The sequence below is a fragment of the Oxyura jamaicensis genome, chromosome 5 (genome assembly GCF_011077185.1).
Source record: "Oxyura jamaicensis isolate SHBP4307 breed ruddy duck chromosome 5, BPBGC_Ojam_1.0, whole genome shotgun sequence".
Taxonomy (NCBI): domain Eukaryota; kingdom Metazoa; phylum Chordata; class Aves; order Anseriformes; family Anatidae; genus Oxyura; species Oxyura jamaicensis.
In genome coordinates this window covers 47,538,292-47,566,048 of record NC_048897.1, presented here as the reverse complement: position 1 = coordinate 47,566,048, position 27,757 = coordinate 47,538,292, and the positions used below count along the sequence as shown (strand labels likewise).

Below are 27,757 nucleotides of genomic sequence, written 5' to 3'. Positions count from 1 at the left end.
TGCCCTTGCTGATGTTGCTGAAAAACACCTGTGCATCAGAGCAGTTTGGAAAACAGTAATTTTTAAATCAATGAAGGAAAACAAGAATATGAGACACTGTCAACCTAAGTTTGAAATAAAGTTCTAACATGGAGCAAATTTACCAAGTACTCTCCTATTTTTGTAGGTACTGTGTTATAAGCCAAGAGCAACATTAGAAAAGCAGAAATAGAATTTTTTTGTATCATCTCAGAGACTAGTTCTGATTCACAGGTAAAAAAAAAAAAAAAAAACTGCTGAAAATGATTAGATACATTAAGCAATGATAAGAATTTCTTTTGAGATAAATGATCAAAAACCTGTAAATGTGGCCACGATGCCTCCAAGGTGGGCTCATCTTCTTCTGGATCAAATTCATTGCTGTCACTAGGTGGGAGAGTTCTGAAGATATTGCAAGATACCTGAAAGGTGAAAGAAAGAATAATGAGATCTGTTTTTCAAACAGGTACTAGATTTCAGGACTCTGTCTATGCCTACTCTCCATGTCTTCTATCACATAAGCAGTATTTCTTTTACTTATGCCTGACAAAGGTCTTTAGCAATGGTACAGGTCAAAGGAACCCATCACTTTACAAACCTGCCACCAGCCTTGGATTTCCCTTCTCCAGCTTTCCACACTTCTTCCCAGTGATCATCCCATCCCATTCCTTTCTAGTGGTCATCCTCGTCTGCCATCATTTCTCTCCACCGAGTTCCACATGAGCTCACCACTTTATTCCCCATTCTGCTGGCCAACAGGCCTGCTAGTTAAGAGGAACAGCATTTTGGAGGAGTGGGAAATGCCATCAACGTGCATTTACGAGTGTTTTCATACAACACTTAGTTATTTTCCTTTGCACAGGGAAAACATTAATGATACCTGCTTAAGGTCTCATCTGTCAGCACTTGCTCTAAATGCCAGTGCAATTCGCACATTATACGCCTGGCCACTTGGTGCCAAGTACAGAACTTGGTACTAAATGCTACACAAATACTATTTGCTTGTCACTTATCCCAGATTTTACTTCATGGTTGCTTCACTTTGCTTAATCTCATTTAGAGGTACTTTGCTGAGGCTGCTTTGCTGATGGCACGAGCCTCACAAAGCAAAGACAACTGGAATGGTTTCCCGAGTTAATTATACTGCTGAATGGAGTGTACAGCTTATTATGCAGCAAATCTGATAAACTGTAAACATGCTGCAGGGCCTCTTCTGCGCTTTGAAGGTGGTGGTGTGCCTTCTTAGCACTCTGCCACTGCATTTGACCCATCTCTAAGCTGGTTAATCAAACCGCGGGGAAAAGCAGCATGTTACCTCCTAACCGTGCCTATACATCACCCCTACATAGTAGTTCAGACAAATTAGTCTATTTAAGAAACAAAACTAATAGACTCTTCAGCATCCTAATTTATTTTTCCAGCCTTTTACTCCTGTAAATATTCTGAAGTCAGTCCGTAAGGCATGCTTTCAGTATGTTGGCAACTTAATACAAAAGGGCACTTTAAAGGCAAGAGTTTAAAACAATCCAGTCTGATGAAAACAGACTATAAGTTAGGGCGAAGTTTTAAAACTTGCAAGACAGACAAAAGGGATTCAGGCACTGCATAAATAAAAAGATAAAGCAACAGAAAACTGTAGGAAAGCACATGTGGTACGTACCAGTGAGGAATATTCGCTGAACACAAGGGGAAAACACAAAACTGGCTAACTGAAGAATAAATATGACAGGCCAGTGAGTACAGAAAAATATTTGTCATACGGGTTTTCTGCTTGGACTTTTTTCATCGTGCCACAAGAGGGAGTATTTCACCACGGTTACAGCAGTGTTACAGAAGCCTTCACGGTACCTGCAAATCTCATGTTGTCAGGTTGCATGACTTTCAACCCTACTCCGGCACTTACCAGCCCATGCTTATAGACACTGAATATACATATAGAGAGCGAGTCCTGTATGCACACCTGCCAGGTGATTACTAGCATTTAATGGCAGATATCCTCCTTCTCCATCTTTTTCACCGATTCTTTCAGTTCTCTCACAAGCACCCCCAGGGGAAGACTTTTCTGAACCAGGTAAGCACTCCGGGAACACACAGGTTTCAGTCTGTCCTTCCCTGGGGACTCCCAAGCTCTCCCTTCTATATCCCTGACATGAAAAAGCAGGCAGAAGAGGAAAGTGATGTGAATTACGAGGGCAGAGCTGTTTCTGTATTAGGGCACAAGGAAAGGGAAGAAAGCCCTAAAGACTCCCAAGCGAAAAGGGGAAGGCACCAACAGGTACACCTGCCATCTCAACACCTGGGATTCTGCAAGACTTACTGAAGCCTTTTTGGTCAATGCTTCACATTTGAAAATGCCAACTTTCTCAGCACTTCAAAAAAAAGAATAGGGAACTAGCGAAATCAAAAGCAGTCTGCAGCTATTTGTTCTGCTTTAAACTTCATTTGGAATACGAAATTCTTGTGATATATAAATGTAGTGATATACAGCTAATGAAATTTGTACCAACAGATCAGAGAAAAGGTAAGTAGTTATCAAGTATTAACATTTTAAAACCGGAACAAATGCTGAAGTATGGCACAAGCAAAACCCGCAAGGAAAAGTACGTACTACCAGAACAAAAAGTTAATCAAATAAAAATTCCTGTGAAATTTAAATTAAGTCAATCCAAGTTTCATGCAGTTAGTGCCAGAGCCTTACCAGCATGACAGAACAATGAAGTTTTCAGCAACAATGACTGAAGCGCCAGCACTGACACCTGAATCTTAAGCTTGTAACAGAACCAGAATGATTTGGGGAGGGGGCATTAAAAAGAGACACCAGTCTCAAGGCAGCTCAAAAGCAGCATTTTGAATAAGAAATATCTAGAAGTAAATGCAAGCCAAGGTAGAATACAGTCCTTGTATACAGTTTGCTCTCTTTAATTTTCTTTTTTTCTTTTGCACGAGGAGCAAAGATCAGTTACATGGAGCCCAAATCCAGATATTCTCCTGAGGAGAACAGACAGAACGGGTTATCTTCAGGTGATTCCCAGGGGAATCATGATTTCCAAAGATAATGCGTGCCATTACAGTCCCATTAATCACCCCGACGCGGCACGACAGCTCGTTTACACGCAGTGCCAATCTGCAGCACGCTCCTGTGAATCAGCAGCCGCTGGGTGGCCGATGCCTACAAGCCTCCGAGGGAGAACCGAAGGCACCAAGTCCTCGAGCTGCCCAGCTGTGCGTCACGGACTGACAGCCGTCACACGGAGATGGGGATGTGCCACCTCAGAGCTGGAAGGAGTAATTTTTCTCCACTAGGCAGAAGGCAGCTATTTAGTATTCATCCCTGGGCCCGAGCAGCGTGCCAAAATTCCTTCAGCTAGAGAGATGAATCACTTCCCTTCTGACCCCGGCTGGTTATCAAGCCAAAGGACATCCCTGCCAGGCTGCGCACGCAGTCCTTGATGACTCCTCTCCCACAGCCAACACAAATGACTACCGATCAATACCGACTTCCATCTTCCCCTGATTAGGAGTGCCTCCAAGCCCTGATGTTATTTTTGCAAGGGAAATCTGAAGCCTAATAGTCTAGAAAGCTCTGCCATGACAAATCTTCCCTACCGTGAGCTCCAAGTTGTCCACACGCTGCTCTCCAGGACTGCTCCTTACAGGAGACCGTATCAAAGCGGGCACAGAAAAGCCCACTGCTCCTTCCCCACTATGCACAACCTGAACACCCCAGTGCCAGAAACCAATTTAACAAGTCAGGGAAATTAATCCATCAGCAACAAGTAAGATTTCCAGGATCAAGTGGGAAACACCAATATGACAGATTTTTAAATTGGAGATGCCCAGAAACCTCCGAGCTCAATGCCAACGTCACTCAGGCACAATTCTGACAAAAAAGATCTGCAGGCAATAACAAATAAGTGTCAACTCATTAAAATCACATGAAAAGATAGAGAAGGCTGCCCTGGTACCATGACAAAGGACGAACCATAAGTTCTGGACAGATCCAAGGGTTGGAACCTGGCAATCTACAACGATATGAACATGCAATTAAAAGTAACAGGCTTCAAGGAAGTTCTTATTTTATCACCATATGTATATTTGAAATGTAAACATATTATTATTTATATTAACTTTTCGAAAATAAAGTGCTAAGAAGCTTAAGTCTGAAGTCAGGAATACACGTTTGTTTTGAGAAGCCCTCTTTTTGCCCCTCACTGGAGCACAATAAAATCAGTGCTATAACAGAAACCCTTCACAAATTCAATTTCAACTCGGTGCTCATATTCCATGCTGTTTGGAACAAAGATTTTATCAGTAATACTTTTCTTGAATGAAGCCTGAAATGAAAACAATGCGCATGCAGAGAAGTTTAATACATTAGCTATATAAAACAGGATAAATGAATTCGTGCACAGGGAACACCTGTTAGCAGTATGTGGAACTGTCCAAATAAACCCCCTGTGTATATGAGATTGAAACTGGATATCTGTGCGCACACAGCGCTTAAGCTCGCCTGCACGCTGCAACAACAAAATGTAATCAGACCATATGTGAAACTCTCAGAACTGAGACCCAACATCATCTCATGGAACAGGCACTGGCACTTGTCCTTCTGATACACATCAGCATACATGGGTTTGTGTTTTTGTTTTGTTTTTAGTATTGCTCATGGATTTACATGTTTTAGAGCCTGATGTGACTACTGCAGTCACTCAGCTGTAATCTTTCTTTATATCCTGTTACACTGTTCCCAGAAGTTTGACAGCACATCTTACAAAAAGAAAAGCCCAATTTTATTTTGACATATCAATACGTCACCAGCTCTCACAACCTGAAGTTTTACTATTAATTTGACTAGGGCACTGCTTCTGGTTTCAAGGTTGAACTAGCCTGAGTCCCACTGGTTCCTGTTAAACCATCAGATCTCTTCAACATACACATATATATATACACACATATTTGCATACGCAGCACGCATCTGTATGTATTTTTATTTTATGCATACATTTTATATATATATATATGAATGACACCTCTCAATCTCTTTGTTGCTAAATAGTCAGATAGAGCTCCTGAACCCAGGCAGATGTTGGTTTTGAATTCTGTGATTGTTTTTGCTACCTTCCTTTAAGCTCCCACCTGTATTTTCATAACCCCTCCAAATACCACACACCAAATGAGTTTGGGTATGTATAAAAAGCCTGACCATCTCCCTGTTATTTCCCTTTTTTGAACCATACACTGCAGCAAAAATTCATACTAAGATAGTCAAAATAGTCACCCAAAACGGTCAAGTCTTTTTCTGCACCACTGCTTGCCAGAATAGTCAGAGTTTAATATTATTTGTTATTATATGCCTTCTTTCTGCCCAGCAGTGTTATTTTTGGACAGGCTACGTGAACTATGGACCATGAACAAAGTCAACTATCTGGACCACTGGGCAGGTGGTCCTCTTCATGTTTTATCTAAAAATTCTATCAAAAACATGCAAGATGTTAGCTCTAGATCAGGGCTCCTAAGCTTGTTAACTTCCCTTCACCCACTTCAGCAGTAGTAGCAGCTTCCGCCCATACAGATGTGCAAGTGGCAGAACTGAGATCCTTAGGATGTGACTGTGTTAGCAAACAGGGAACTGCAACTGGAGCAGGTTTGTACAACAGAAGGCTGGTGCTCAGGTCCTAAAAATCCACGTTACATCTATTTGGAGGGAGGACTTATTTTCTAGTGATCTCTTGCCTTGAAGTCCATTAGCAAGTTGGAGAGCTTTAGGCAGGCTCCTGAAGCACACATTTTGTCCAGAATGAATCTAATTCACAAACCCCCAAATTTCTCTATGACAAGCATCGAAGTACAGCGAGAACAAATGGGAGATGCACTTTGAAAGCACACTCACGACCCGAGTTAGAAGTGCCAACACTGACATATCCCCAGGCTCACAGGTACGCCTTCTGCCTGCTGGAAACCAGAGCTCTGAAATTCCTCTCTAGGTCACCTAGACCAAACCATAGCAGGGTACCCTGCTAGTAACAACTCCATCACTATCGCCTCGTAAATGTATTTTGTAATGATCCAGGGAAAAATTTATTTAACGCATGCCCACCTAATTCTATACTAGCATAATATCATAGCAATAACACAATTATCTTGGACAAACCAAAGCACACAGCACCAGCAGTACGCTCGTCTCTACAGCAGGCAACAGAGCAAGAAGCCTGCCAATGCATGAACTTGAACTCTAGACAGTATTACAAAACCCATACTGTCTCAGACTCCAATCTCAGGAACAAAACAGAACTTCAAAACCCAAGAAAACAGTCCCCCAGGAGGTTCACATTGAGCCTGCTGGCAGGTGCAACGGTAGGAAGGCATTCAAGAAGATGGCACGGCCAAAATAGAGGGTGGGATTGTACACCCCTCTTCAACAAGAACAAAACAAAACAAAAAAAGCTGCAGTTGACACAAGTAATTCTTGGAACAAAAATATTTTTCCAGTTTATTTCTTTGCTTGAGACCTAGCCACTGTACTATTATGCAGATAAAGTCTGACGAATGAGAGGCCCATGTAACCTACGGGAGGAATAATGGATACGGGTAAGCCTAATTACAGACTGTCGAGAAAAATTATTAGGGACAACTGCTGCAGGAGGAGCTGCCGCCGAAGGATTTTTTTTGAAAGGAACAGAGAATACTGGAGCCTCTTCCTTTAGTAAGTAATTGTTTTTTAAACAAACTAAGCGTATAAAGAATGTGAATATTAAAAAGCATCTAACAAGGGAATTTAGAAATAATGCATAAAAGAAAAAAGATTCTTTTCTTGCTTCTACAGAATTGATAAACCTCACATTAAAGACGAGATAAGTTATAATATGAAATGATTTTTATATATTTTTGTCAACTTCAGTGGCGTGCTTGTTTCATCACAGCTGCATCCATGTGACAATTTTCACTCCAAGTCCATTGGGGGGTGTCACAGGACACTGCATCTTCCTTTCAGCATCTGGGATGGATTCAAAACAATCTTTTCTACTTCTGATTCAAGCTGAAGATCAACTCCTACTCTTTTACACACTTTGAGAAGATATATCAAATCCGTATTAGACAAGAGGCATTATCTGTCAGTTCTTAGAAGAGTAACTGGTTTTGTTTATTTCCCTAGAAATGACATTCAGCATTATATGTTTAAATCAAATATTTGAACCAACAGGAGAAAACGCAAAGGGATTTTGCTGAACTGAAAAGGTAAGACTGAATATAGGTAAACTTGCATAAAGATTTCTAGCCAAGAACAACAACAACAAATACCACAAAGTATGATGAGTATTTAGCAACTAGGGTATAACACTATAGTGGGTTTACGTGGCAAAGTTTTGGTAGCAGGGGCTGCAGGGGTGGTCTCTGTGAGAAGAATTCAGAATCTGCCCTGTGTTACGTATGGGTCAGTTTCATCCTGCTCCAAAAGGGACTCGATGCCTAGCCATGCCAGCAAGTGATGCTGTTTTTACCTCTGTGAGAGCAGATTGAAGAAAGGGAAAAAAACCTGCTGCACAACAGCAGCTGGGACATTGAGCAGTGAGAACCAGTGCTGCAGCCCCCAAGCTCAGTGCAACAGGAGGGCAGGAGGTGCTCCAGGTGCTCCAGCAGCAGTTCCCCTGTGGCCTGTGAGGAGACCCCTGGTGGAGCAGGCTGTCCCCCTGCAGCCCATGGGTCCCACATGGAGCAGATTTCCACGCTGCAGCCCGTGGAGGAGCCCCCGGTGGAGCAGGTGGATGTGGCCTGGAGGAGGCTGCGGCCCATGGAGAGCCCCCGCAGGAGCAGGCCCCGGGCCACAGCTGCAGCCCACAGAGAGGAGCCCACGCAGGAGCAGGGGGTCTGGGGGGAGCTGCCGCCCGTGGGGGACCTGTGCTGGAGCAGTTTGCTCCCGGGGGGTAGACCACTCCCGTGGTTCTTGAAGAGCTGCTGCCTGTAGGCAGCCCCTGCAGAATGAGTTGGTGAAGGACAGCATCCCGTGGGAGGGACTCCGCGTGGAACAGGGGCAGAGAGGGACCGTGAAGGAGCAGCTGAGGTTAAGCATCAGGGACTGACCACAGCTGCCCCCATTTCTTTCCCCTGTGCTGCTTGGTGGGAGGAGATGGAAGAGGGTGGATGGGGGGGAAGGTGTCTTTAGTTTTTTTTGTTGTTGTTGTTGTTGTTTTTTTCTTGTTTCTTACTGCGCTAGCTTGTTAGTAATAGGCAATAAATTTCCCTCCACTGTGTCTGTTTTGCCTGTGACAATAATTGTTGAGATCTCCCTGTCCTTATCTCAACCGTTGAGCCCTGTGCATTGTATCTTCTCCCCTTTGAAGAGGGTGAGTGAGAGAGCAGCTGGGGTGGATCTCAGCTGCCCAGCTCAGCAAAACCATTTAGAGATAAGCAAAAGTTACAGAATATACAGATATTCATAATGCCCATCAACAGACAGCAAATGGCCAAAAAAAAAAAAAAAAGTTCTTTATAATGCTAGCAAATTTAAAGCTTAGTAAGGTACTCTTTATATTTAATAGAACAGTCACAAGAAGCTCCAAAACAGAATCTGGTCTTACAGCTGTTGAGAAGATCCTGTAGGAAAAGGAATGGAACCCCTCTGGATTTATGTCCATATAAAAGAATTAAAATCTGATCTCTCAAAGTTAATTTGTGGTATTTATTTGGATATTCACTTAACCAAGTTTCCTTCTCTGTGTTGTGAACCACAAGACATCTAACATATTTGATTTTGGTTATAGAGATTACAGATTATTTTACTTGATTATTCATTACATAGAAAGGAGAGTACAATAGGAAACTGCACCTAAAAGAAAGGAGACTGAAGTAATACTCTATTCTAAAAGGTACATCTCAAAAAAGTTTCATTAGCCAACTCTCATGGGTTGGCAAGGATCCATGGATGTTGCCATCACAGTAAATGTTGGGTTGAGTTCCCAGTTTCTGAAAAGGCAAGGAGGAGAGCGTACGTGTTCCTCACCACCGAGAAGATTCATCCAGATTTCTCAGTTTAACAGCTTGCTAATTTCCACGGTCTTTTGATTTTTCAAATGAAACAAAGTCAGTTTCCTCAATCTACTCCTTAATCTCCAGAAAACACAAAAAGCTGTACTACATACACCCTGCAGGATACTGTAGATAATAACAAACATTTATTTCAATCAACTACCATTGCTTAATCTACCAGCAAAATCAGCATCATTAGTTTAAGCCTCCACATTTTGCTCAGACAGGATCAAATTTTAGCCGAAGTGTCCAATTACTGGCTCATAAAGTCACATTACTGGCATTTCCTTCTTAGCAGAGTGTGTTTTAATCGGCAAGGGCCTTTTTTCCTAAGGCTAGCCTAATTCTAGAGAATGTCATGTGCCCTTCTGAACAATGCTTCCGAACTGCAGGGGATGTGCACTGAGCAGCACCCTTCTGAATAAATCTGTCCAGCTTACGTCATTAACACCAATCCCAGCAGCTCTTCCCATTAAGCCATATTGATGACAGCGATGAAGCTGCTGCAAACTTGCTTTGGTGACCATTAGCAATTTTTATTTTAAAACCCAATACAGCACTTCTATATATACCACACTGAAGTGAGTGCTTTATAAAAACAGGCACACAGGCTGAGAAATAGCCAGGTGATTTCACACCGAGCTATAAACAATATCATACCATACACAGAAGAGAAAATGTGATATTATGATTAGGAATCAAGGTTTTAATAGCATGAATTTAAGATGACCAACAGTAAAAACACCCAGGTGCTGTCATGCTAGCCACCCCAAATGACTTTTTCAAATCCTTATATCATGACAGTACCACATTTTAAAAGTAATTAAAAGTCTCAGAGTTTCTGATAAATCTGATAGGCAACCTTCCTCTATCCTAGTATCTGTAAAATTGAATTTTTGGGTCATAAGCAGAACACTAATATATATGAACTTAATAAAAGTTTAAGATAAGGCTCTTCCAGAGATATTAATTATTTTGGCATTTTAAATAACTAAGGTAAGAAAGTATTTCCACCATTAATTCTTCTTTATAAATAAGTAATTTTTTAAGTATCAGCTTCAGACTGCTGCACCTTCTCTTCTGCTTTTAAATGATGCCACAACTTGCAGAACAGCTGCTTGCTTTTCCCGTGTTTAGAATTCTTCTTTTCTATTCCAAATTTCAGCAGCCGAACTAATTATTGTGTTCATATGTCACAAGCTAGGATCTGAGTGCTAAAAAAAAAAAAAAATCAGGAAGGCATTCGAAAGGGAAAAAGAACATTTGTGCTCTGTTACGGTATGTTTTAAGACACTGGTCTTTCAACCACAACACTCCCACGACAACTGTGGCAGGTAGGCAGTGCAGACACTGATCTGGTAAGGACACAGATGCTGCTGTTTTCTTAGCTATTGTGACAGGTCAGAGCTTGTCAATTTGACAAGTCATTTGTGAACCCAGCTGGAGACCTAGATGAAAATTCTCAAGAGCAGACAATAGTGGCAGTTGCACAGGTGACCTCAAGGTGTCAACTGTGTACATTAAGTCTGTCTTAGTACTACAGCATAAGCACCTTCTGCTTGAAGCAAGAACACATTTATTGCATAGAAAAGTTAGACCATACACCACACCACAGCACTTGCTGTCTCTGAATTCGCTGCTTATCAGGTAATGTAGGCTAAAAACTTATTTTCTATAATATTAGAAGTCTCACCTTTCCCTCTGTGACCCTTGAACTAAGTGTACTCAGTTCAGTACTTCAGTATTTGAGAAGTCTTGCTTTTTATAGGCAAAGACCAGGCAGAAAATAGCACTTGTACCACATAGCCTACGTGTAAAATACAAAATCCCTGCAGTCCAACCTGCCAGGGGTTGGACTTGTGATCCTTGTGGGTCCCCACTTCCAGCTCGTGATGGCCTATGTTTCTAACTTTCTCCAGAAATTATTTCAGAAAAAATACGTCCACTTCCCTAGTTAGTTAGGCATCTTCTTTATTTGAAAAAAAAATAATAATAATAATAATCTAGGCTTGGCCACTAACTAGCCAGCTACAGGACATGAGAATATCTTCAGTCTTCCCATTCTTAAGTACTATGTGGCACTGAGGGTAAAATGTGGCTTGAGTTCAGCACCAGAGCCCAAATATAGGAAGAGCAGGATGCAGTGAAAGGAACATGGGAATACAGAAGATAGAACAGTTTTCCATCAAAAATGATGGACTGAAATTCCTGAATCTCCATTAGCAAATATCTGTGAAATCCACTGGAAAAAAAATCATGCTGTCTTCACTTCCAGTGACTGCTCTATATCACAGTTAGAGACTACACTTAAGTAAATTATTTAAAACTGTGCTTTTGAAACTATTTAGGCAATGCCTCATTTCCTTAAGATAAAAACAGTTCTGTGAATCAACCCTAGTGACTGCAGGGACTGTAGAACACACAATCAAATGGGTCTCATTATGGGTTCATATTCAGATTGCTTCACAGGTTATGATTTATTACTCAAATCTAATATTTTCCAAATCGAATTATGAGCAGTTACTGATCAGATGCTTCTTATTTCTTGCTATGGTAAAAAAAACAGCAATAAACAAAGTCAAAGAGAAAATATAATCTCAAAAACAGAAACACTGAAATAAATACCAGTTCTTCCAGAAAGTGAGATTTGAGGTGTCTTCTATGTACAGAAGAAGCACCCAATTTTACTGGGGTTATTTTTGTACCAGTGTCCTGTCTATACAAGAAGTATGATCTCATCCATTCACTTCCAGGGGTACTAGGAAGAATAAAGTACCATGTGCAAGCCATTTAAATGCTACAATGCAGCACCAGCAGAAGAATTCAGCAATGGACTAGTAACTCTGTATTCAGACAGTATTTGAATGGTGCTTTAGACCCCATGCTGTAACACAAATGACTGAAAAGCAGCAGCTCCTTCAGAAGAGTGGTCCAGCACAGGAGGGAAAGAGGAAGAGCAGGAGAGATGGAGGAAGAGTCTCATCATGTAATTGTAGACTTTGTGAAAATGCATACAGATTAAGAAACCATATTAAGATTTTTCCACACAAACCTTAACATTTTTTTTGGTTTTTGTTTGTTTGCTTTTCAATTCATTATTAAGTGCTGGATGATCCTGTCACAATGTTAAGTATTGCAGACAAGCAGTACAGCATATAATTGCGTGCCAGGAAAGAAATACGGAGCCCATATTATGCAATATAAGATCTGTTCGTGTTTCTCTTCTCACAGCATATACATACCAGTAGATTCCATGATCACCTGGTACCACCACGAGGAAACCAACATCACCAAATTGACACTGAACTAATTGTCCTTTCATTTAGATAGCAGGTTATAAGAGTTCTGTATGGCAATACAGAATAAACATTTCAAAACATAGATTGATTTTGCCAATTATAATGAATGCTCTTCACAATATAGCATCTGATTCTGTTATCATTTTAGATTGAAAGTACCATTATTTGACAATTTATATATATATATAAAAGGTATGGCTTTTAAAAGGTATGGCTTTATTGTTGAGTAATCTTGCTAACAGCAGCCACTATGACTACATAATACACCCTTAAAATTTCCACACCATTCCTATTACAACATTTCTACCATTTACTATTTAAAATTAATTACCCGCGCACACTTTAAGCTATCTCAGAGCTTCAGTATAAACTCAAATGCTTGGTATAAAGTTCAAAGAAAGAAAATTCTAAAATTATTCCATTATTTATACTGGGGAGGGAAGGGCACAGGGGAGAAAGACAGGCTCTGATATGTCTACTGGGCTTTTCGATCAGGAAACATGCCAGGTTTCCTTTCATATACTTCTTACACTATAATAAACATCACCTATTTGACTTTAATTAAGTATATATATAAAAATTAATAATTTTGTCTTTGGAGAATCATCCCCAAGCGATGTCTAGCAGAAAATACAAACCAAAGGCCTCATTTAATCCACCTACTCCAGGGTTCAATTTTCGCCCACAATGTGTAACTGGAACTGCAAGTGGATTTGAAGAGACCATGAGAAAGAAGAAACTCACCATTCTAACTACTTCAGGGTAAGTCTGCTCTGTCAAACAGCCTCTGCTTATTGTAATGTAGTCCACCAGTTCATTAAGAGTGGAGCGCTTGTATTCTTTCATTTTAAGGTCTGAAAGCGTGTCCATGAAGTCAAAAATGACACAGCACTGTTGAAGTTTCTTTAGGAACAGTTCAGGCTGCTCTGAAGATGGAACGTCTATGAAACAAGAAAGGAAATCTTTGTGAGTCTGGCATCTTTTTATATGAAACAGGCTTTCTTTTTGAAGATTAATTTCAAAGAAAAGCGGCATTCATGCAGTTTTCATAAAACAGAGCTCAGATAAGCAAATGCACCCACCCCTTGTAGGAACTGTATTATTATTTTGTGTTTGCGATCTTGAACAACACATTGCAGTAGTAAGTTAATCAACCGCTATTAAGAAAATAAGGTTCACAAAAGAAGTCCAGGCTTGAGTGGAAAATACAAATGCAGCAGCATTCAGGACTTAATACAATACACCACTACTTTCACAGGAGGCTAACATTCACCATTGTTAACTTCCACACCAAAGAAAGATGAAAGAACTGTCAGATCACATTTGATTAATAGCTGCTTCCAAAATTACTGCGTCACTTAGAATTGCGTATGAATATACATGAATATAGAACTCTATATGAACATACAGTAAGACTAATTCCGCAGACAGTTTTTCAAACTCAGTCATTACCCCCACGTTGACAGTTTCCATAGCAAAATCAAGTGCAATTTTACTGCAACAGTGAGGCCTTTTTGCTGTATTACAAACACACAGTATGCATTAATAGGAAAAATATCACACAAAATATTAATATTTAATTGCCCAATAAAGTAAGCAGAGTGTACTACGTACAATTTTTTGTTTTCTTAATTCTCAGCAGATAAGCAACAATAAAATAATAAAGGGAACATCAGCTTCTCTTAGTGGTCTGTCAGTTTACCAAGTTTATAAGTGCACAGAAAGCTCAGTTTATTCAGTGTTCACGTACGTAAGAAGCTAACAAATGCAGAAGAGGTGCAGAAATTAAATATGCATTTTTATTCTGAAATATGCCCTCAAACTAGAAAGCACTTCACTTCCTTTGATCTACCTCTTATTTTTAAGGTACCAATGGTTTGTCAGCAAGTGACCTTCTAAGCAATAATTCAACAGGCAAATGAAAAATATTGTTGATTTCAAGTAGAAAGAAATTAAATGGTAAAGAACTGATGTTTATTCCTTAAAACTTGGACACACTAGTATAAAAATCAACCTAGGATCGAACTTCTTATCCTTAAGACGCAGAGCACATCATGTCAAGCAGTACTTGCTAAACACTGGGAGTTGTTAGTAGCTTTGCAGTTGTTTTAAACCACAAATCTGTCTAATTGAAAACCACATACACAACAGTTACTAGTTTCAAATCATAAGATTTATGAAATATTAAAAGGTCATAATATATGTACTTCACATCAACTCCTAGCATTGCTTAATCACTGAAAAGAATAAATATAGACTGCAGTACAAGTAAATATGCTAGACACTTTTTGAACTGACAAGGTGAAGTACAATAATTTATTTAACCTTCTTCCACAGACAGCAATGCAGCTGTGACAGGATTCAATAGTTATCAAACTGTATCCCACAAAGAACAACCAAGATCACAGAAATTTAACTAACAAAACCAGGTAGCGTGCATCTGTTAACTATTCTTTAAGCTTGAGTAAGCTCAGCAACAGCTCCGTCTAAAGAAAATTAAGGGGGAGAAAAATGGTATAATTATGACACCACATTTCAGATCCTCCTCTTAATTGTTCGCCCCACATTCCCAAAGGTTTTATTCATCTGTGGAACAGAAAGAACCTCGTCCTGCAGAACTCATCAAGAAGAGCTATGCAGGAAAAGAATTCCCCCAGATATCCTGGAAGACTGAAAGGAACAAAAATCAGGGTACCCTCAAGTCATTCCACTGGCAAGGTCTCTTTCACAGCAGGCTGTCCTGAAACCTAAGGTAAGTCAAGGAGTCAGAGAAAGTCATTAGCCCTTACTCATTACAAAGTAGATCACTTCTGTTAGTGTCCTTTCTAAGGCAGAAGCCAGTTGGAAGTCTAAGAGATGAGAGGCCTGAGGAACATATGTATTTGTGAACTAATGTGTTATTGCTTTCTTCATTCTTTGCCCTCAAATGATACAGAAAAAGGAAAATGGACTTCAGAATTCACTGTTATTAGCAATCAATCAACAATTCATTGATTAAATACTTCTCCCAGTAGACAGATTGTAAATACAAACTAAAAAAAGAGATAAGTGCCATTGGTTACTTCTCAATAGCATTATGTTCAATTCTAACCTGCACGCTTCCTTATGCTAGCCCAGCACATAGCTTTACAACATGTAAATGGCATCAATAAAATCTATGATGTTACATAAACATAATGGGGTTTTGTTTGCGTTGTCCTACATAGCTGGCATGCATTTACTTTGGCCAACAAGGACACCCCTAGTCAGAGACAAACACTGCCTGAAATCAAATGGGAATCCATTGAGATTTTTCAATTCAACCCCAGTTATAACCAGACTCGAGACTGCGTTAATTTTATTGTAGTGTCAGTGTTAAATAAAGAACTTTTTAGAAATTAAAGCATTAAAATAACTAATAAAAGCTTACTTTCCTTTTTCAGCTAAATATCTGGGGGTGTGAGAAAGAAACGAAAAATATAATTAAGTTCTTCTCAATAAAAGTTACCATAGAATATTACTACATGAATTTCATGCCAGACTTAGTGTCAGCAAGCCACACAAACTATATGGGTAAACTCTTCAGAACAAAACAAAGCCAAAGAAAAGCCCCAAACCTGTTCTGATCAAAACTGCTTTTCTTTACAAAGCAATTTGCCATTCACCCTGCAAAATAAAACTGCAAGAAGTTTCAAGTAATAACATTTATCAATGTTTTGGGGATTCATGGTACTTAGGGAATAGGTAACACCTAGTATCTAGATTTTTCTACCTGGGAGCAGGAAAAGTCTCTGAGAGTCGACTTGTTGGCAGCCACATATGGGGCAGCATAAATAAAGTCGGTATTCCATGTTCCCAACCTTCCCTCCACAACCACGTCATTAGTTGGCGTACAAACCTAACTGAAAGATCACTAAGAAGAGACCTCCCAGACTAGTTAGTACGTGGGGTACAGGTGTTACCTAGCTCCACAGCAGAGCTTACCTCTTCAGTGCAACAGCCTGAAATGCAACATGTAGCTCACTGCACTTGTTCACACCTTCCTGATGTAAAAGAGCAAATCGTTTTGTTCTCAGCAAACAGTTACTCAGAGATTTCTGTGAATTCTGCAACATTTTACTGTTGTGCTAACAAGCAACAAAACATATAAAACCTGAAATTTAGTAACCTTCCATATTACCATTGTAACCGCTTCTGCTGAAAGAACACAAGGTTGAACTGCAGTAATACATCTGTATAAAGATCTGGAATACTTTTATTACATATAAAGTAAAATCAAAACGACCTTACTAAGCGTCACGTGTGACTTACACATGTTCAGGAGAGTATACATTTCCTAAAAAATAAATGTAAAGACTGGTAAGCTTCTGTCTGGATAACTGTGAGAACCTACCTCATTTTCAGAAAAAGGTCTCTCAAAAAGTTAAGTTTTCATGCTGAAAAGCTTGTCAGTTTTCTCTTTAGCCCTTTAAATGCAGTACAGACCTTCTGAAATACACTGAGAGGTAACTGTCTCAGTGACAGCAACTACTCCTAAATCTGAACAATCACAATAAACATCTTCTAAAACCTTTAACAAAATCAAGTATTTTATGAAGCGATCAGAAAAATTGACCTAAAAGTACCATCATTGTGCAAGCATGGACCAGTAAGTGCTACAACAACTCAAATACTAATTCTGAAATGGCCAAAGCAATTCAGTTTCTCTCAATAGCCTTTTTCCAATACAATCCTAATCCAACCAGCCCATCCCTTCTCAATCATCTCTGCAGTCTCTGCCTTCTGATTCCTTTACCAAATGAAGAAATAAAAGTTTGAGAGCATACTTTCACTGCAACTTTATAGCATGAAGAAAATAAAAATGTTTATACTACATGCATATTTTAATAAATCTAATTCACAGGTAAGAGATTTTTGGATTATAGAAAAGTGAAGTTATGCAAACTAGCAGAACTGCATCCATGGAACAGAGAGCTACGGTTCTGAATATACTGCTTTCAGTGACAATGAAATATGAAGAAGAGAGATACTGAACACCTCGATCATCGCCCCGTGATCCACTTCAGGGTGTAGTTTGCGGGGAAGGGTATAATGCTGGGAAGCAAAGAAATGAAGACAATGGGGTGCCGAATTAATAAGCAAGCACTGCGACTGCAAGGAAAAGTTAGATGAAAGACAGAAGAGGGCATCCAGTTCAAATGAAACAAGACACATGCTGCAGATTATATATAAAATATTAAGTAAAACCATGATATGCCCACACGTGCTATCAAAACACTTACTAAAAATAAGATCTAAATGCTCTTAGAAAAACTAGCTCTTCCAGTGTATTACTGTTGGCAATATGTGCCCCCTCGTCACTATGAAGTTGTTATTGCTAGAGAAGCAAAATTCCTAGTTTTTATTCAACTAAAACCTGTGAAGTTGAATGTAAACATCTGTTGGTCTTCTTTGAAGAGATCAATTCAGAAGAAGGCCTAGTGAACTTCAGCTCAAAGCTCTGGCTAACTCAAGGTCCTGTCATATGTACACCCAGTATATAATGAGCTACATTTCCATAAGTCGCTTTTCACACAGTAGAATTGGTCTTGAGATGCCAAGTAGTACAAATGTTTCCTCCAGCTTCTCACACACACTTCTTACGGAAAGTAATCACTGTTCTGATTACATTCATTTAATTTTCATGACTGGCTGTCAATATTATGAATACTTTGTGAAGTCAGTAATCATTCATTCATAATAAAGATTTTTTTTTGGAAGCTGTTTTCCCAATCCATTCTCTACTAAATAATTATAACAGGCAGGGCAGCAGCTAGACATTGTGTTCAACATACACGAAGTCTAACCAGCACCAACATTGTTCACACAGCAATAAACACAGTGGGACAAACTCAAGCTGTCTTTCATGAGCGAACACGCACAAAAAGAAAAGCACAACGCGAAGAGACAGTTTCCAGCACGTTCAAAACGCACAGCAGAAATATAACATAGGATATGCTCCATCACCTTGTTTCTTAATCGGTGTCCCTTCAGACCATCCATCGCAAAACTGAATTATTCACCTGACCACAAACATCTCCCTGATTAAACCGAACATGTTCTTACCAGGTGGGAATCTCCCAGGTGGTTTCTCAGGGATCTTGGGTACTGCGAATCCCTCTAGTGCTTGCTGATACTTGCTGATCATTTTACAAAGGTTTTTAACAAACATTTACTGGGAGAAGTAGTCTGAAAACAGCACAGATCTAGGATTTGAGTGCCCCGTGTGTGTACGGAATAGCATTACAAGCAACAGGGGGTACTTTGTATGGATGTACTCTTTGCTATGTACACTGCCTGAATCTTTTGACATAGGTACACTTTATTAAACACAATTCAGCCTTTATTCGTGCATGTAAAGTACTAGAAACATTAACCCCTTAATAGAATACATGGATGAAGGGGGCTGTTTCCTTCATTGCAGGACCCAGAATTAAGAAGAAATTGACAACAAGAATAATTTCAATAATAGGTATTTCTTAAAAACTGTATTTTTTAATCATTTATGAAACTTCCAAACTTTGCACCACAGCAGGCAGGGTGCATGCAACAAATCAAGCCTCTTCACATTTGCCGAAACAGCTCAATCCAGAGCCATGGCAGTCCAGGGTTCCATGAAAAGATGCCTTTAGGCTATGCTTTGTCAGGGTATGACCAACACTTGTTCCTCCCACTCCTGATTTCGCCAGTGGTGCCTGAGCTGTGGACATCCCTCAGCTTGGAAGTGGACCAGGACCACGAGCTCACTTGTCAAGCTACTGATGAGGCATAGCAAAACACTATTGCATCCACATGTGTTGCAAGAGGCCTGTAGTAATGCAAATTAGCACTAATGATGCGAGCAGAAAGCTTCCCAAGCACACAAGGTTTTTAAGTTTGAGTACTCTTATTTATCACTAGCCTGACGTGTTGAAACCTTTATGAAACAAAAGTGATACCGAACATCTCAGAGAGTAATAGGCCATTGAGGAAACACATAGTGGACAGAAATCAGAACTCCAGCACCTCATGGAACAAGAGGTTATCAGGGTATTTGGGTACATCAGCTGCTGTTCTGGGTCCTACGAAAGTACAGTGACTCACGAGACATTCGGCAGTATATAGCAACACTGATGCCAGTACTAATAATCACCGTGTTTCTCCATGACCAAACAGCAAACTTCTTCCTTAAGCTGACAGCCTTCCCTCGTTAGCTCTTCAAGGAATGGGAAGGTTGGACTAACAAAGTAATGCAAGACTGGCAGAGTTTACCTACTCTACCTACAACTACATTTAAACCAAAACCAAAAACAGGTCAAAAAAATAGCAGAGAAGGTACAGAAGAGAATTCAAATAACAAGAATTTTCGAGGAAAAACTGATAGATGAAGAGCGAGTGGATAAATATACCAAAATATTTTGGAAAAGATGGAAGAATGACAAAACAACTTAGAGTATTACGAGAAGGGGAGAGTGGGAAACCAAAGAAGCAGAGTAAGAGCATAAAAAGTATTAAAAGACCAAGAGAGAAACAGAATGAGGTAAGGCATGAGCAAGACTCTTGGAAAAGACAGAGGAAAAAGTTGTGTGGGGACTAGGGAACGCAATTAACAGAGAAGAATAATGGAGCTCCTATATTTTCTTTCTAAAAGTGTTTAAGCAAAACACAATGAATGAATTAGTGCTCAGGGTCTGGATTTGATTAAGCAACTATGTATGTCTAGGTTCCTGACACTGTGACAACTTTAATAATCCCATTACAATATTTACATTGAGTTCACCTCAATGTCAAATAACATTTTTTTAGTCCTAAAGTGATCACAGATTTTGTGGATTGCTTTCTGCCTCCCCCCATGTTTTATTAATATTTCAATACCAGTAATTTTTATGTGTGTGCTTATTTATTTTTAACAGAGGTGAAAAAGGCTGGCAGAAATACAGATGTTATTTCAATTTCCTAAATTGAATACGTGGCATAAAATCCCCAAATAAGACAAAAATACTTTGCTGAAACACCAAGAATTATTGTGGCCAATTTTCCTGAGCTGAGTCAAGTTTCTTTTATACTGGCTCAGAAAGTTCATGCTAGTTGTGTTAAGTAGATTATTACCAAATTGCACTTTCAAAGTCCAAGCTAACCTTTCAGAAGAGCCATAGGCACTAGATATTCTCAGCTCCTACCAGAGGGAACTGCTGTCCATGACTGTCCTGCTGCTTATGTGGGGATACCAAACTGAGGTATTAAAGAAAAGACTGGAACACATTTGCCACACACCTTCTGCCTAACCATCTTCCACCATGAGATGAGAAAGACATAACTGGTTCTTTTCAAAGTCTTCTCCAAGGGCAAGGAAACAAAATAGTGGATAGGTTTTAAACATTTTTTGAACATGCCCCCCAAAAAAAAAGTTCATCTTCTGTTTTCTAAGTTTATGTAAAAACAAGTATGTCTGCTTACTGCGTATTTATTTTTTTAGGCACCAGCCTGGTAACTTATCTAAGTATGGAAGAAACAAACAACAACAATCCTCCAACCCAATTGTATGCTGGAAGAAAACAGTAAAACCTGGAACAAACAGCTCACACTTCGGGAGCTCCTGGAGCTGCATTAGAACATCCTTAAACTAAGAATTAAAATATTCACAAACCCCAAAATGTCCTATTTTTCACATTATACTCCATTACAAACACAAGACTACATGAAAGATCTCGAGACCCCACCATCAGTAACTAGGAAGTACCACTCCTTACACGTTGCCCAATGCTAGCTGCAAGTTGCCCGGACTTCCGAACCCTCCACTGGTTCCTTCAGCTGCTACCAGAGGAGCTGCACACTTCAGTACAACTCAGGCTTTTCTGTACACATTTAAATCGCAAAAGCTACAGGTAAAGCAGGTACAAAATAAGCTGAACTTCACTACAAAATTCCTTCGATTTATTTGCTCAGCTCCTCTATGCTAAACCACATAACAAGCACCTGAGACAGGAACACAGTAAACAAACACATCTCATTTTCCAAATGATTTCTCAAGTTACAGATGTAGAGCAAAGCTGCACTGGTAGCTCAGTGTTCCTCTGGGTCACCCTGCTCCTGCTGTCTTCCTTTCATTTAAAGACACTTAGAGCCCTTTGAGCTGTTTTCAGTGTGTATTTTTAATTGCCTAGCTCATCTCTAGGACTACTGCCACCCTCTCCCCATTCCTAGAGACTTTAGGAGAGCACTGGTATTCCAAGTGTCAATCCAGATGCAAGTCTTGGCTGATTATTTCCACTTTGCCAGACCAGCATTGTGTCTGCCTAAAATTAACACAGTACTAGGTAGGAGTGATTGATGACGCTGCAGCTTCAACTTTGTCATTTCTTTTGTCTGTATTTTAAATTAGTGACAAATACCAGAAAAATGGCACAACAAGCATTTTGTAACGAACTCCTCGTGGTTTTCACATTCCTTGGATGGGAAAAAAATAAAAAAAATAAAGCAAATGAACAAGAAACTGAAGAAGGTTTTATGTTCCAGGCTATTAACAAACACCTGTGCAGGAAGAAAAAAGATGGCCCACTGACCTAAGACACAAGAATCCTTAAGAGGATTATTGTCTTCTTTTGATAAGATTCTTATCAGATCACTTTTTTCTTTTCTAGATGACACGAGAAGCTGCTGCTCTGTAATGATCATTAAATACAAGAACACAAACAAGTCCCAGCAGTCTTAATGGCTACCTTCCACTCTGTGGTCACAAGGCAGCTCAGGATTTGCATTGGAATTTACTTGTTTGGTACATTAAGTGCACAATGAAATCACAACAGAACTGCATCACTGTACATGCCTCCTTGAAGAGTGCAGTAATTATACCCGGCTTCGTAAGTGCTCTGAAACTGCTCTGCATTCAAACAAAAACACATAATACTCCTTTTCCTCGAACCACGGAGTTTCTCTATGAAATTTCTTCAGAAACGCACAGATGCTTTAAAACCACCACCGCACACAGACACACACAGAGCCAGGAGCACCGGAAAGCCAAAACATAACTCTCACCCAGATGTGCTCTGAACAAGGGCCTGGACTGCTGCTCTGCTTAATACCAACCCAGTAAATCATACCAGAAGTCACAGTACTTCATTCTCCAGTCAGAGAAGTAATTAAGTGAAAGCTATTCCACATATTCAACCCACTGTTGAAGAGATCAGGCTTGTTTTTAAGTGTTTATTTACATTTATTTACTTGAATAATACACATACATATAAAAGAAAAAAAGTCACATAACCCCATTTATACATTTAGAAGAGTTTAACTGAACCCTGAATGCACAACTTCCATTCTCTTCTCATTTGGCAGCACAAATTTCCTCAAGAAGATACTCTACTCAACAGTAATTTAGCATGCCAGTTTCTCAGCATTTTCCAGTAACGCGCTACACAAGCTGACTCGTCCACCTCATGTCTGCCTTCTCATGCTCTCCACAGAGGGAGCAACATGTGTAACGGAGCAAGAATTTTATGGAACCGCACACGTTTAAGAAAGAGACCAAATACCCTTCAAAGTTATAATGTACAGTGCAGAAGCAAGCTGAGAGTTCATTCCGAAGGAAGCCCAGAAAGCTCTCCTCCTCACACAAGTTCCCTTCTTCTTGGAGAGGCTCCAGCGCTATGGAAGAGCAAAATTACCAGGTTTGGCCTTCATCATTCAGTCTTTTAAATACCGCCTCTACCCACTGAGAGGCTCTGAGATGAGAATCAACACCTCCAGCTGCACTCAGCGTTACACCAACGCCACGCGGGGCTGCAGGGCACTCATCCCTCAGGAAGGCAGCCACAGAAGTCACTGCTCTCCCCGTTACATCCCAAAACCCTGAGGGCATGTGCTGATCCCCTCACCAGCTGAGAAGCTAGAAAGCAGTACTCAAAGATGCTACACGGGGTCTTTGCCAAGAGAGGAGCTTACCATATCAGTTCCTCCTTCAAGATATTTCCCTCACATACGGCTCCCCATCAGTTAGGATCAACCAGCTACCCCTCCGATAGGGCCATCTGTATGGCTCAGACTGTTTTTCACTGTCTTATGACAGTAACTCAAATTAGCCAAGCTGTTAAGACACAGGAATGTCCCTTCTCATACTGCCAAGCCTCGTAGATCTATCTGACTAACTAAATAAATCTACTTGCTTTTGTAATTCCCGCAGAGCTCTCCCACATACACCAGGGCACAGAAATATATCCCCATTCCCTGTTTTTTCCCCCAGCAACCTCTTCATCTTCAGATTATTCAGGATCTGGAACAGTTCAACAGAGGGAGAAAGAATGACAATTATTATTCCCCAGTAACCTGCCACATTAGCCCATGTCATGCTGGATATTCTATGTCATTTATATTATCATTATCTATTTCTGGGTAAAAATACCAGCTCTCTCTTCAAAACTAGTGTCTTTTCCATCACGGAACAGCACATCTCAAGTTACCAGTTTTAAAACCACATCTGAGATGCTCACTTACGAGTAATTAGCATTCACATTTTGAGTTCAATGCTCTGTTGTACCTAAATGGGGTATTTTTGCTAGAACTTGGAAATCTGACTGAAGTAGAACATTAGGACACTTCTCTATCTTTTAAATAGTAACTTTTTTTCCCCTGCTTGAGTACTAAATAGGGTATACCCTTTATCACATCACCCTAACACGAAGTTCTAGAGAGCAAAGACCTAATTTCTGAATATTTGTCTAAAGAACAATCCTTATCACAGCTCTGCATTACCACAATGTCCATGGACGTTATTTCTGTATCATCTTTACCTCTGACCTCTTCTGAATATGCTAGATAAAAAAAAACACGCAGTTTTCTTCTGGTAGAATGTATTACCTGCACCCATGTGTATCAGTCACGGTATTTTTTGTCCTTCAGAAACTTCACCTGTTACTGCACAAATATTGCTGATCATCAATGATCATCTTGCACCTGAAGTGTATTCCACTAGAGATTATTTAGCACATCTGCATTATGGCCATCAGTCTACAACAGGATGTTATCAGTAAAATATTTACAGTGGGTCAAACAGAGTTTTACATTTAGTTCTTAAGATTCATAAACAAGCTCGAGAAAAATGAAAACTACACAGACAAGGATATGTCAGACAGCTAATAAAACTGAAGGTTTTACATTATGAAGGTACTCTGCTGCACATCAAGAGTCATTCTGCAAAACTTGATTAGTTTAGCCAATTACAAATGCTACCCAGACATAACTGTTTAGGCATTAAATACACTTAATTAAAATCTCTCCTCTGCGGTTACCTAACATTACACTTCATTGGCAACTTCTACCCTCTGTCCTACCTCTTCCCAAACTACTCACTAGTTAAGGTGCTTCTATATTGAATGAAGATGATAAGCTGGAAATTAGGTTATCAACAATATTTATCCTCAGCCATACTGTGGTTGCAAACTTCATCTTCAGCTGGCATCTTGTTCAAACTGAACTCATGGGAGTGTTACATCTGTTCATCAGAACAGCAATTACACCTTTGCTCTAATTGGCAGAAAGCTCATTGCTTAGTAATCAAGAAAAGGAAGAGCAATCTCATCACTCATGCATTCCACTATAAACTAATGGTGGAAAACTCAACAGGAGAAGCGCATACTTTGCAGCTTTAAATGTACTTAGGTAAATCTAAACGGACCTCTTCATAAGTGAGGTTATCCAAATATGCTACTGAGGAATTAGCATAACTTCTAAAAGGCAATTTATACAGTCTTTGCAAGTTAAGAGCACTGATCAAGAAAGCATGTATAGTACAGCAAGCATGCTTTGTACCTGACCATATGAATACAGAAATTGTACATTTTCTAGTTGGCACAAATATTAATAAATCCTACATTTTAGGATTAGCAGCTCCATTACTAGGCCACGAGCAAGAACTCTCAACTTTCACACATCGTTTGCCTGTTTATTAAAACGTACTTTTAGCTGGATTTTACAAAATAGGACTTCAGGTGCATCTTTCCTTGCCTTATTTGTCATGAAATATCAAATTCACTGATCCGTTATTAAATGACATGTAGAGCATGCCATTTACAATGAAAACAAGTATTTTAAATAATTGCCTCCGTTGGACTGAAGTTTATCAAGTGAAGGCAGACAGCCTTCTACATTCTCTTAATGTTACATTTAGGCTCTATCAGTGAGCATGTGCAGATGGCCCTTTCCCAGTCCAGCAGCAAGCATGCAGTCAAAACAGGTCAGCGAAGAACAAAAGAGTTTTAAACTACACTGATCCAGCAGCTTCTGTATCCTACAGGAACGACATAGAAGGACCACTGAAACTGCTGCAGTCATAGGATGAATTTATAACTGTAAGGGCTGGCAAGCAAAATACAGTGTCGTAACATCAAGCTCACCTCCCTGTATCTGGCAGGTTACTCAATTATTTGGTCTCAGAGTGTCAGGCAACAACTAATTACCTTCAAGCAAACCTACTGAAGCAGCACTTCTGTGTGCATTACTTCTCCCCCTGACAGAAGCGTTCAAGTATCAATCCTTAATATAAGACCTAAAAATCAAGTGAGCTTTACACCCACTCCTCTGGTTCTTGGCATTTAGAGGATGTTACAGCTTGCTACGCATTAATATCAACGCTAGCTTTACCCCTCTTACCAGAAGGGAGCGAAGAGCCCAGCTCAGCATTCCTCCTGCAGCTGAGGCCCCTTGGTTTGGGGAGCTGATCCCGTGTTACTTCCTGCCACTTCCACGGCTGCTCCTACCTTTGCCTGTTCGTGGAGTTTTTCACAATCATGTCTGCAATACTCCTTGCTGAAGCTCGCCTCTTTGTCTCGCTTCTCTCAGTCTGCAGCTGAAGACCTTCTCCCAAACAGCCCCCAGCTTCTCCAAATGCCATCTATTTTTACCTAGGTGCTGCCGTCTCATTCCGGATGCTGCTAATTGGCCCCTTAGTCACAACTGGAAAAGTAACCTCAACGAGTAACTCTTTCTCAGCTGCTGCATTGAGGAATACACATGCCTCATACCTGCATGTATTCAAATGAGCGAACTGCCAGTAAATTTGTTCCCAAGCAAGAGGAAGCCCAGAGTTTAATACAAATTAACCGAGTTTCAGCCTGTAAGATTCTACAGTGACTTCACTCAAACACTTTTTAAAGTAATGACATTATTGCATGAGAATTTTAAATATTCAACGTTGTAAATCCTGTAAGGAAGCACCACGGAAAACAAGAGATGCTGTAGTATTTATCAACTGTTTTCTACTTATTCACCAGTCTTTTTTTCCACGTATTACCTAGATAAATACGTAAACATGCAGAGATCTCCTCCAACAAAACGACAGAAAACCTATGCAAAGCTAGGTTTGTAAAAAGTGAAATAAACAATGAAAACACAAGCATACAAACACCCAAGTCTCAAACAGGTGTTTTTCCACTGAGACCGTTCTTACATACATGATACTAAACAGCAGGCTTCACAGATACCAGCCATACAACCCTGGGAGTCCCGTGTGCTTCTTAATCACCTTGCTAATGAAAAGTTACCAAATCTCAGAGTTTCCTCTCAAGAATTCTGCTTCTGCATAGCCAGCAACCAAGATGGCACGAAGAGAAAAACAGATCATAAGACAGACTAGTTAGGCAGCTTTTACCAGGAAAACAGTGGGAAAAGTAAATAGCTAAATGATCTAAATTTGTCCTAAATTACTTTAGTCATTATGATAGTTTATTATTCCACTAGAAAGGCAAATTCAAATGCTGACTATTTAAAAGCCATTACTTCAGAAATATAGAACATAAATGAGAAAATTAGCATTTTATTAAGAGAACTTGACTCATTTTTACTAATGAAGACCGCAATCATTTAATAATAGTTTAATGAATCCCTTCTCAAAATTCTGAGGTTACCACAAACACACACATCACGCGTTTTCGATAACACGAACACAACATCAGATGTCCTGTACATCAGCTGTAAAAACTAAAAGCAGAGCTTTTCAACAGATTAGTAATCCTGGATTCAGTTAAATACTGGCAGGATTAATGCTCTTCCCGAGGACGAAAGAAAGATCTTGTTCCACCCCATAATACTGCACAGGCTGCCAAGAGCAAGGGGAAGGGCCTTCAGCTGTGGATCATTAAGAAACAGCCATTTAAAAAAATGGGATGTTTTGGAGAACACAGCATCCGGCAAAACAGTGGAGTACTTTTTCCATGTGGACCCAAGAGAACTTGAAATCATTTACTCTGCACATGGGAAGCTGCATGTTTCTGTGATGGTTTGTTTTGCTGCATCTCTGAGAAAGGAGCTTCTGCTTGAAATGAAGGCAAGAAGGATGTGCTTTGAATTGGGTACGGCCAAAAAGAACTGACTCATACAGCAGACTGCAATCCTTCCCCTGGAAGCCATCAACACTGTTAACCCTGGTA

At 39.9% G+C, this 27,757-nt stretch overlaps 1 protein-coding gene across 4 annotated transcripts in view; it reads right to left on the bottom strand.

Moving 5' to 3' along the window:
* The window catches only part of PPP2R5E (protein phosphatase 2 regulatory subunit B'epsilon), a 74,622-nt gene that overhangs the window by 20,214 nt on the left and 26,651 nt on the right, over positions 1–27,757 (bottom strand). For 3 of the 4 annotated variants that reach the window (XM_035328049.1, XM_035328047.1, XM_035328048.1), the window contains exons 3-4: positions 13,086–13,282; positions 339–440 (exon numbers count right to left, since the gene is read on the bottom strand). In XM_035328049.1, coding sequence (XP_035183940.1) covers positions 339–440; positions 13,086–13,282 — 299 coding nt within the window. Of the gene's footprint in view, positions 1–338; positions 441–13,085; positions 13,283–26,089; positions 26,204–27,757 lie in introns of those variants that run through there. The other variant, XM_035328050.1, reaches the window with a different exon arrangement.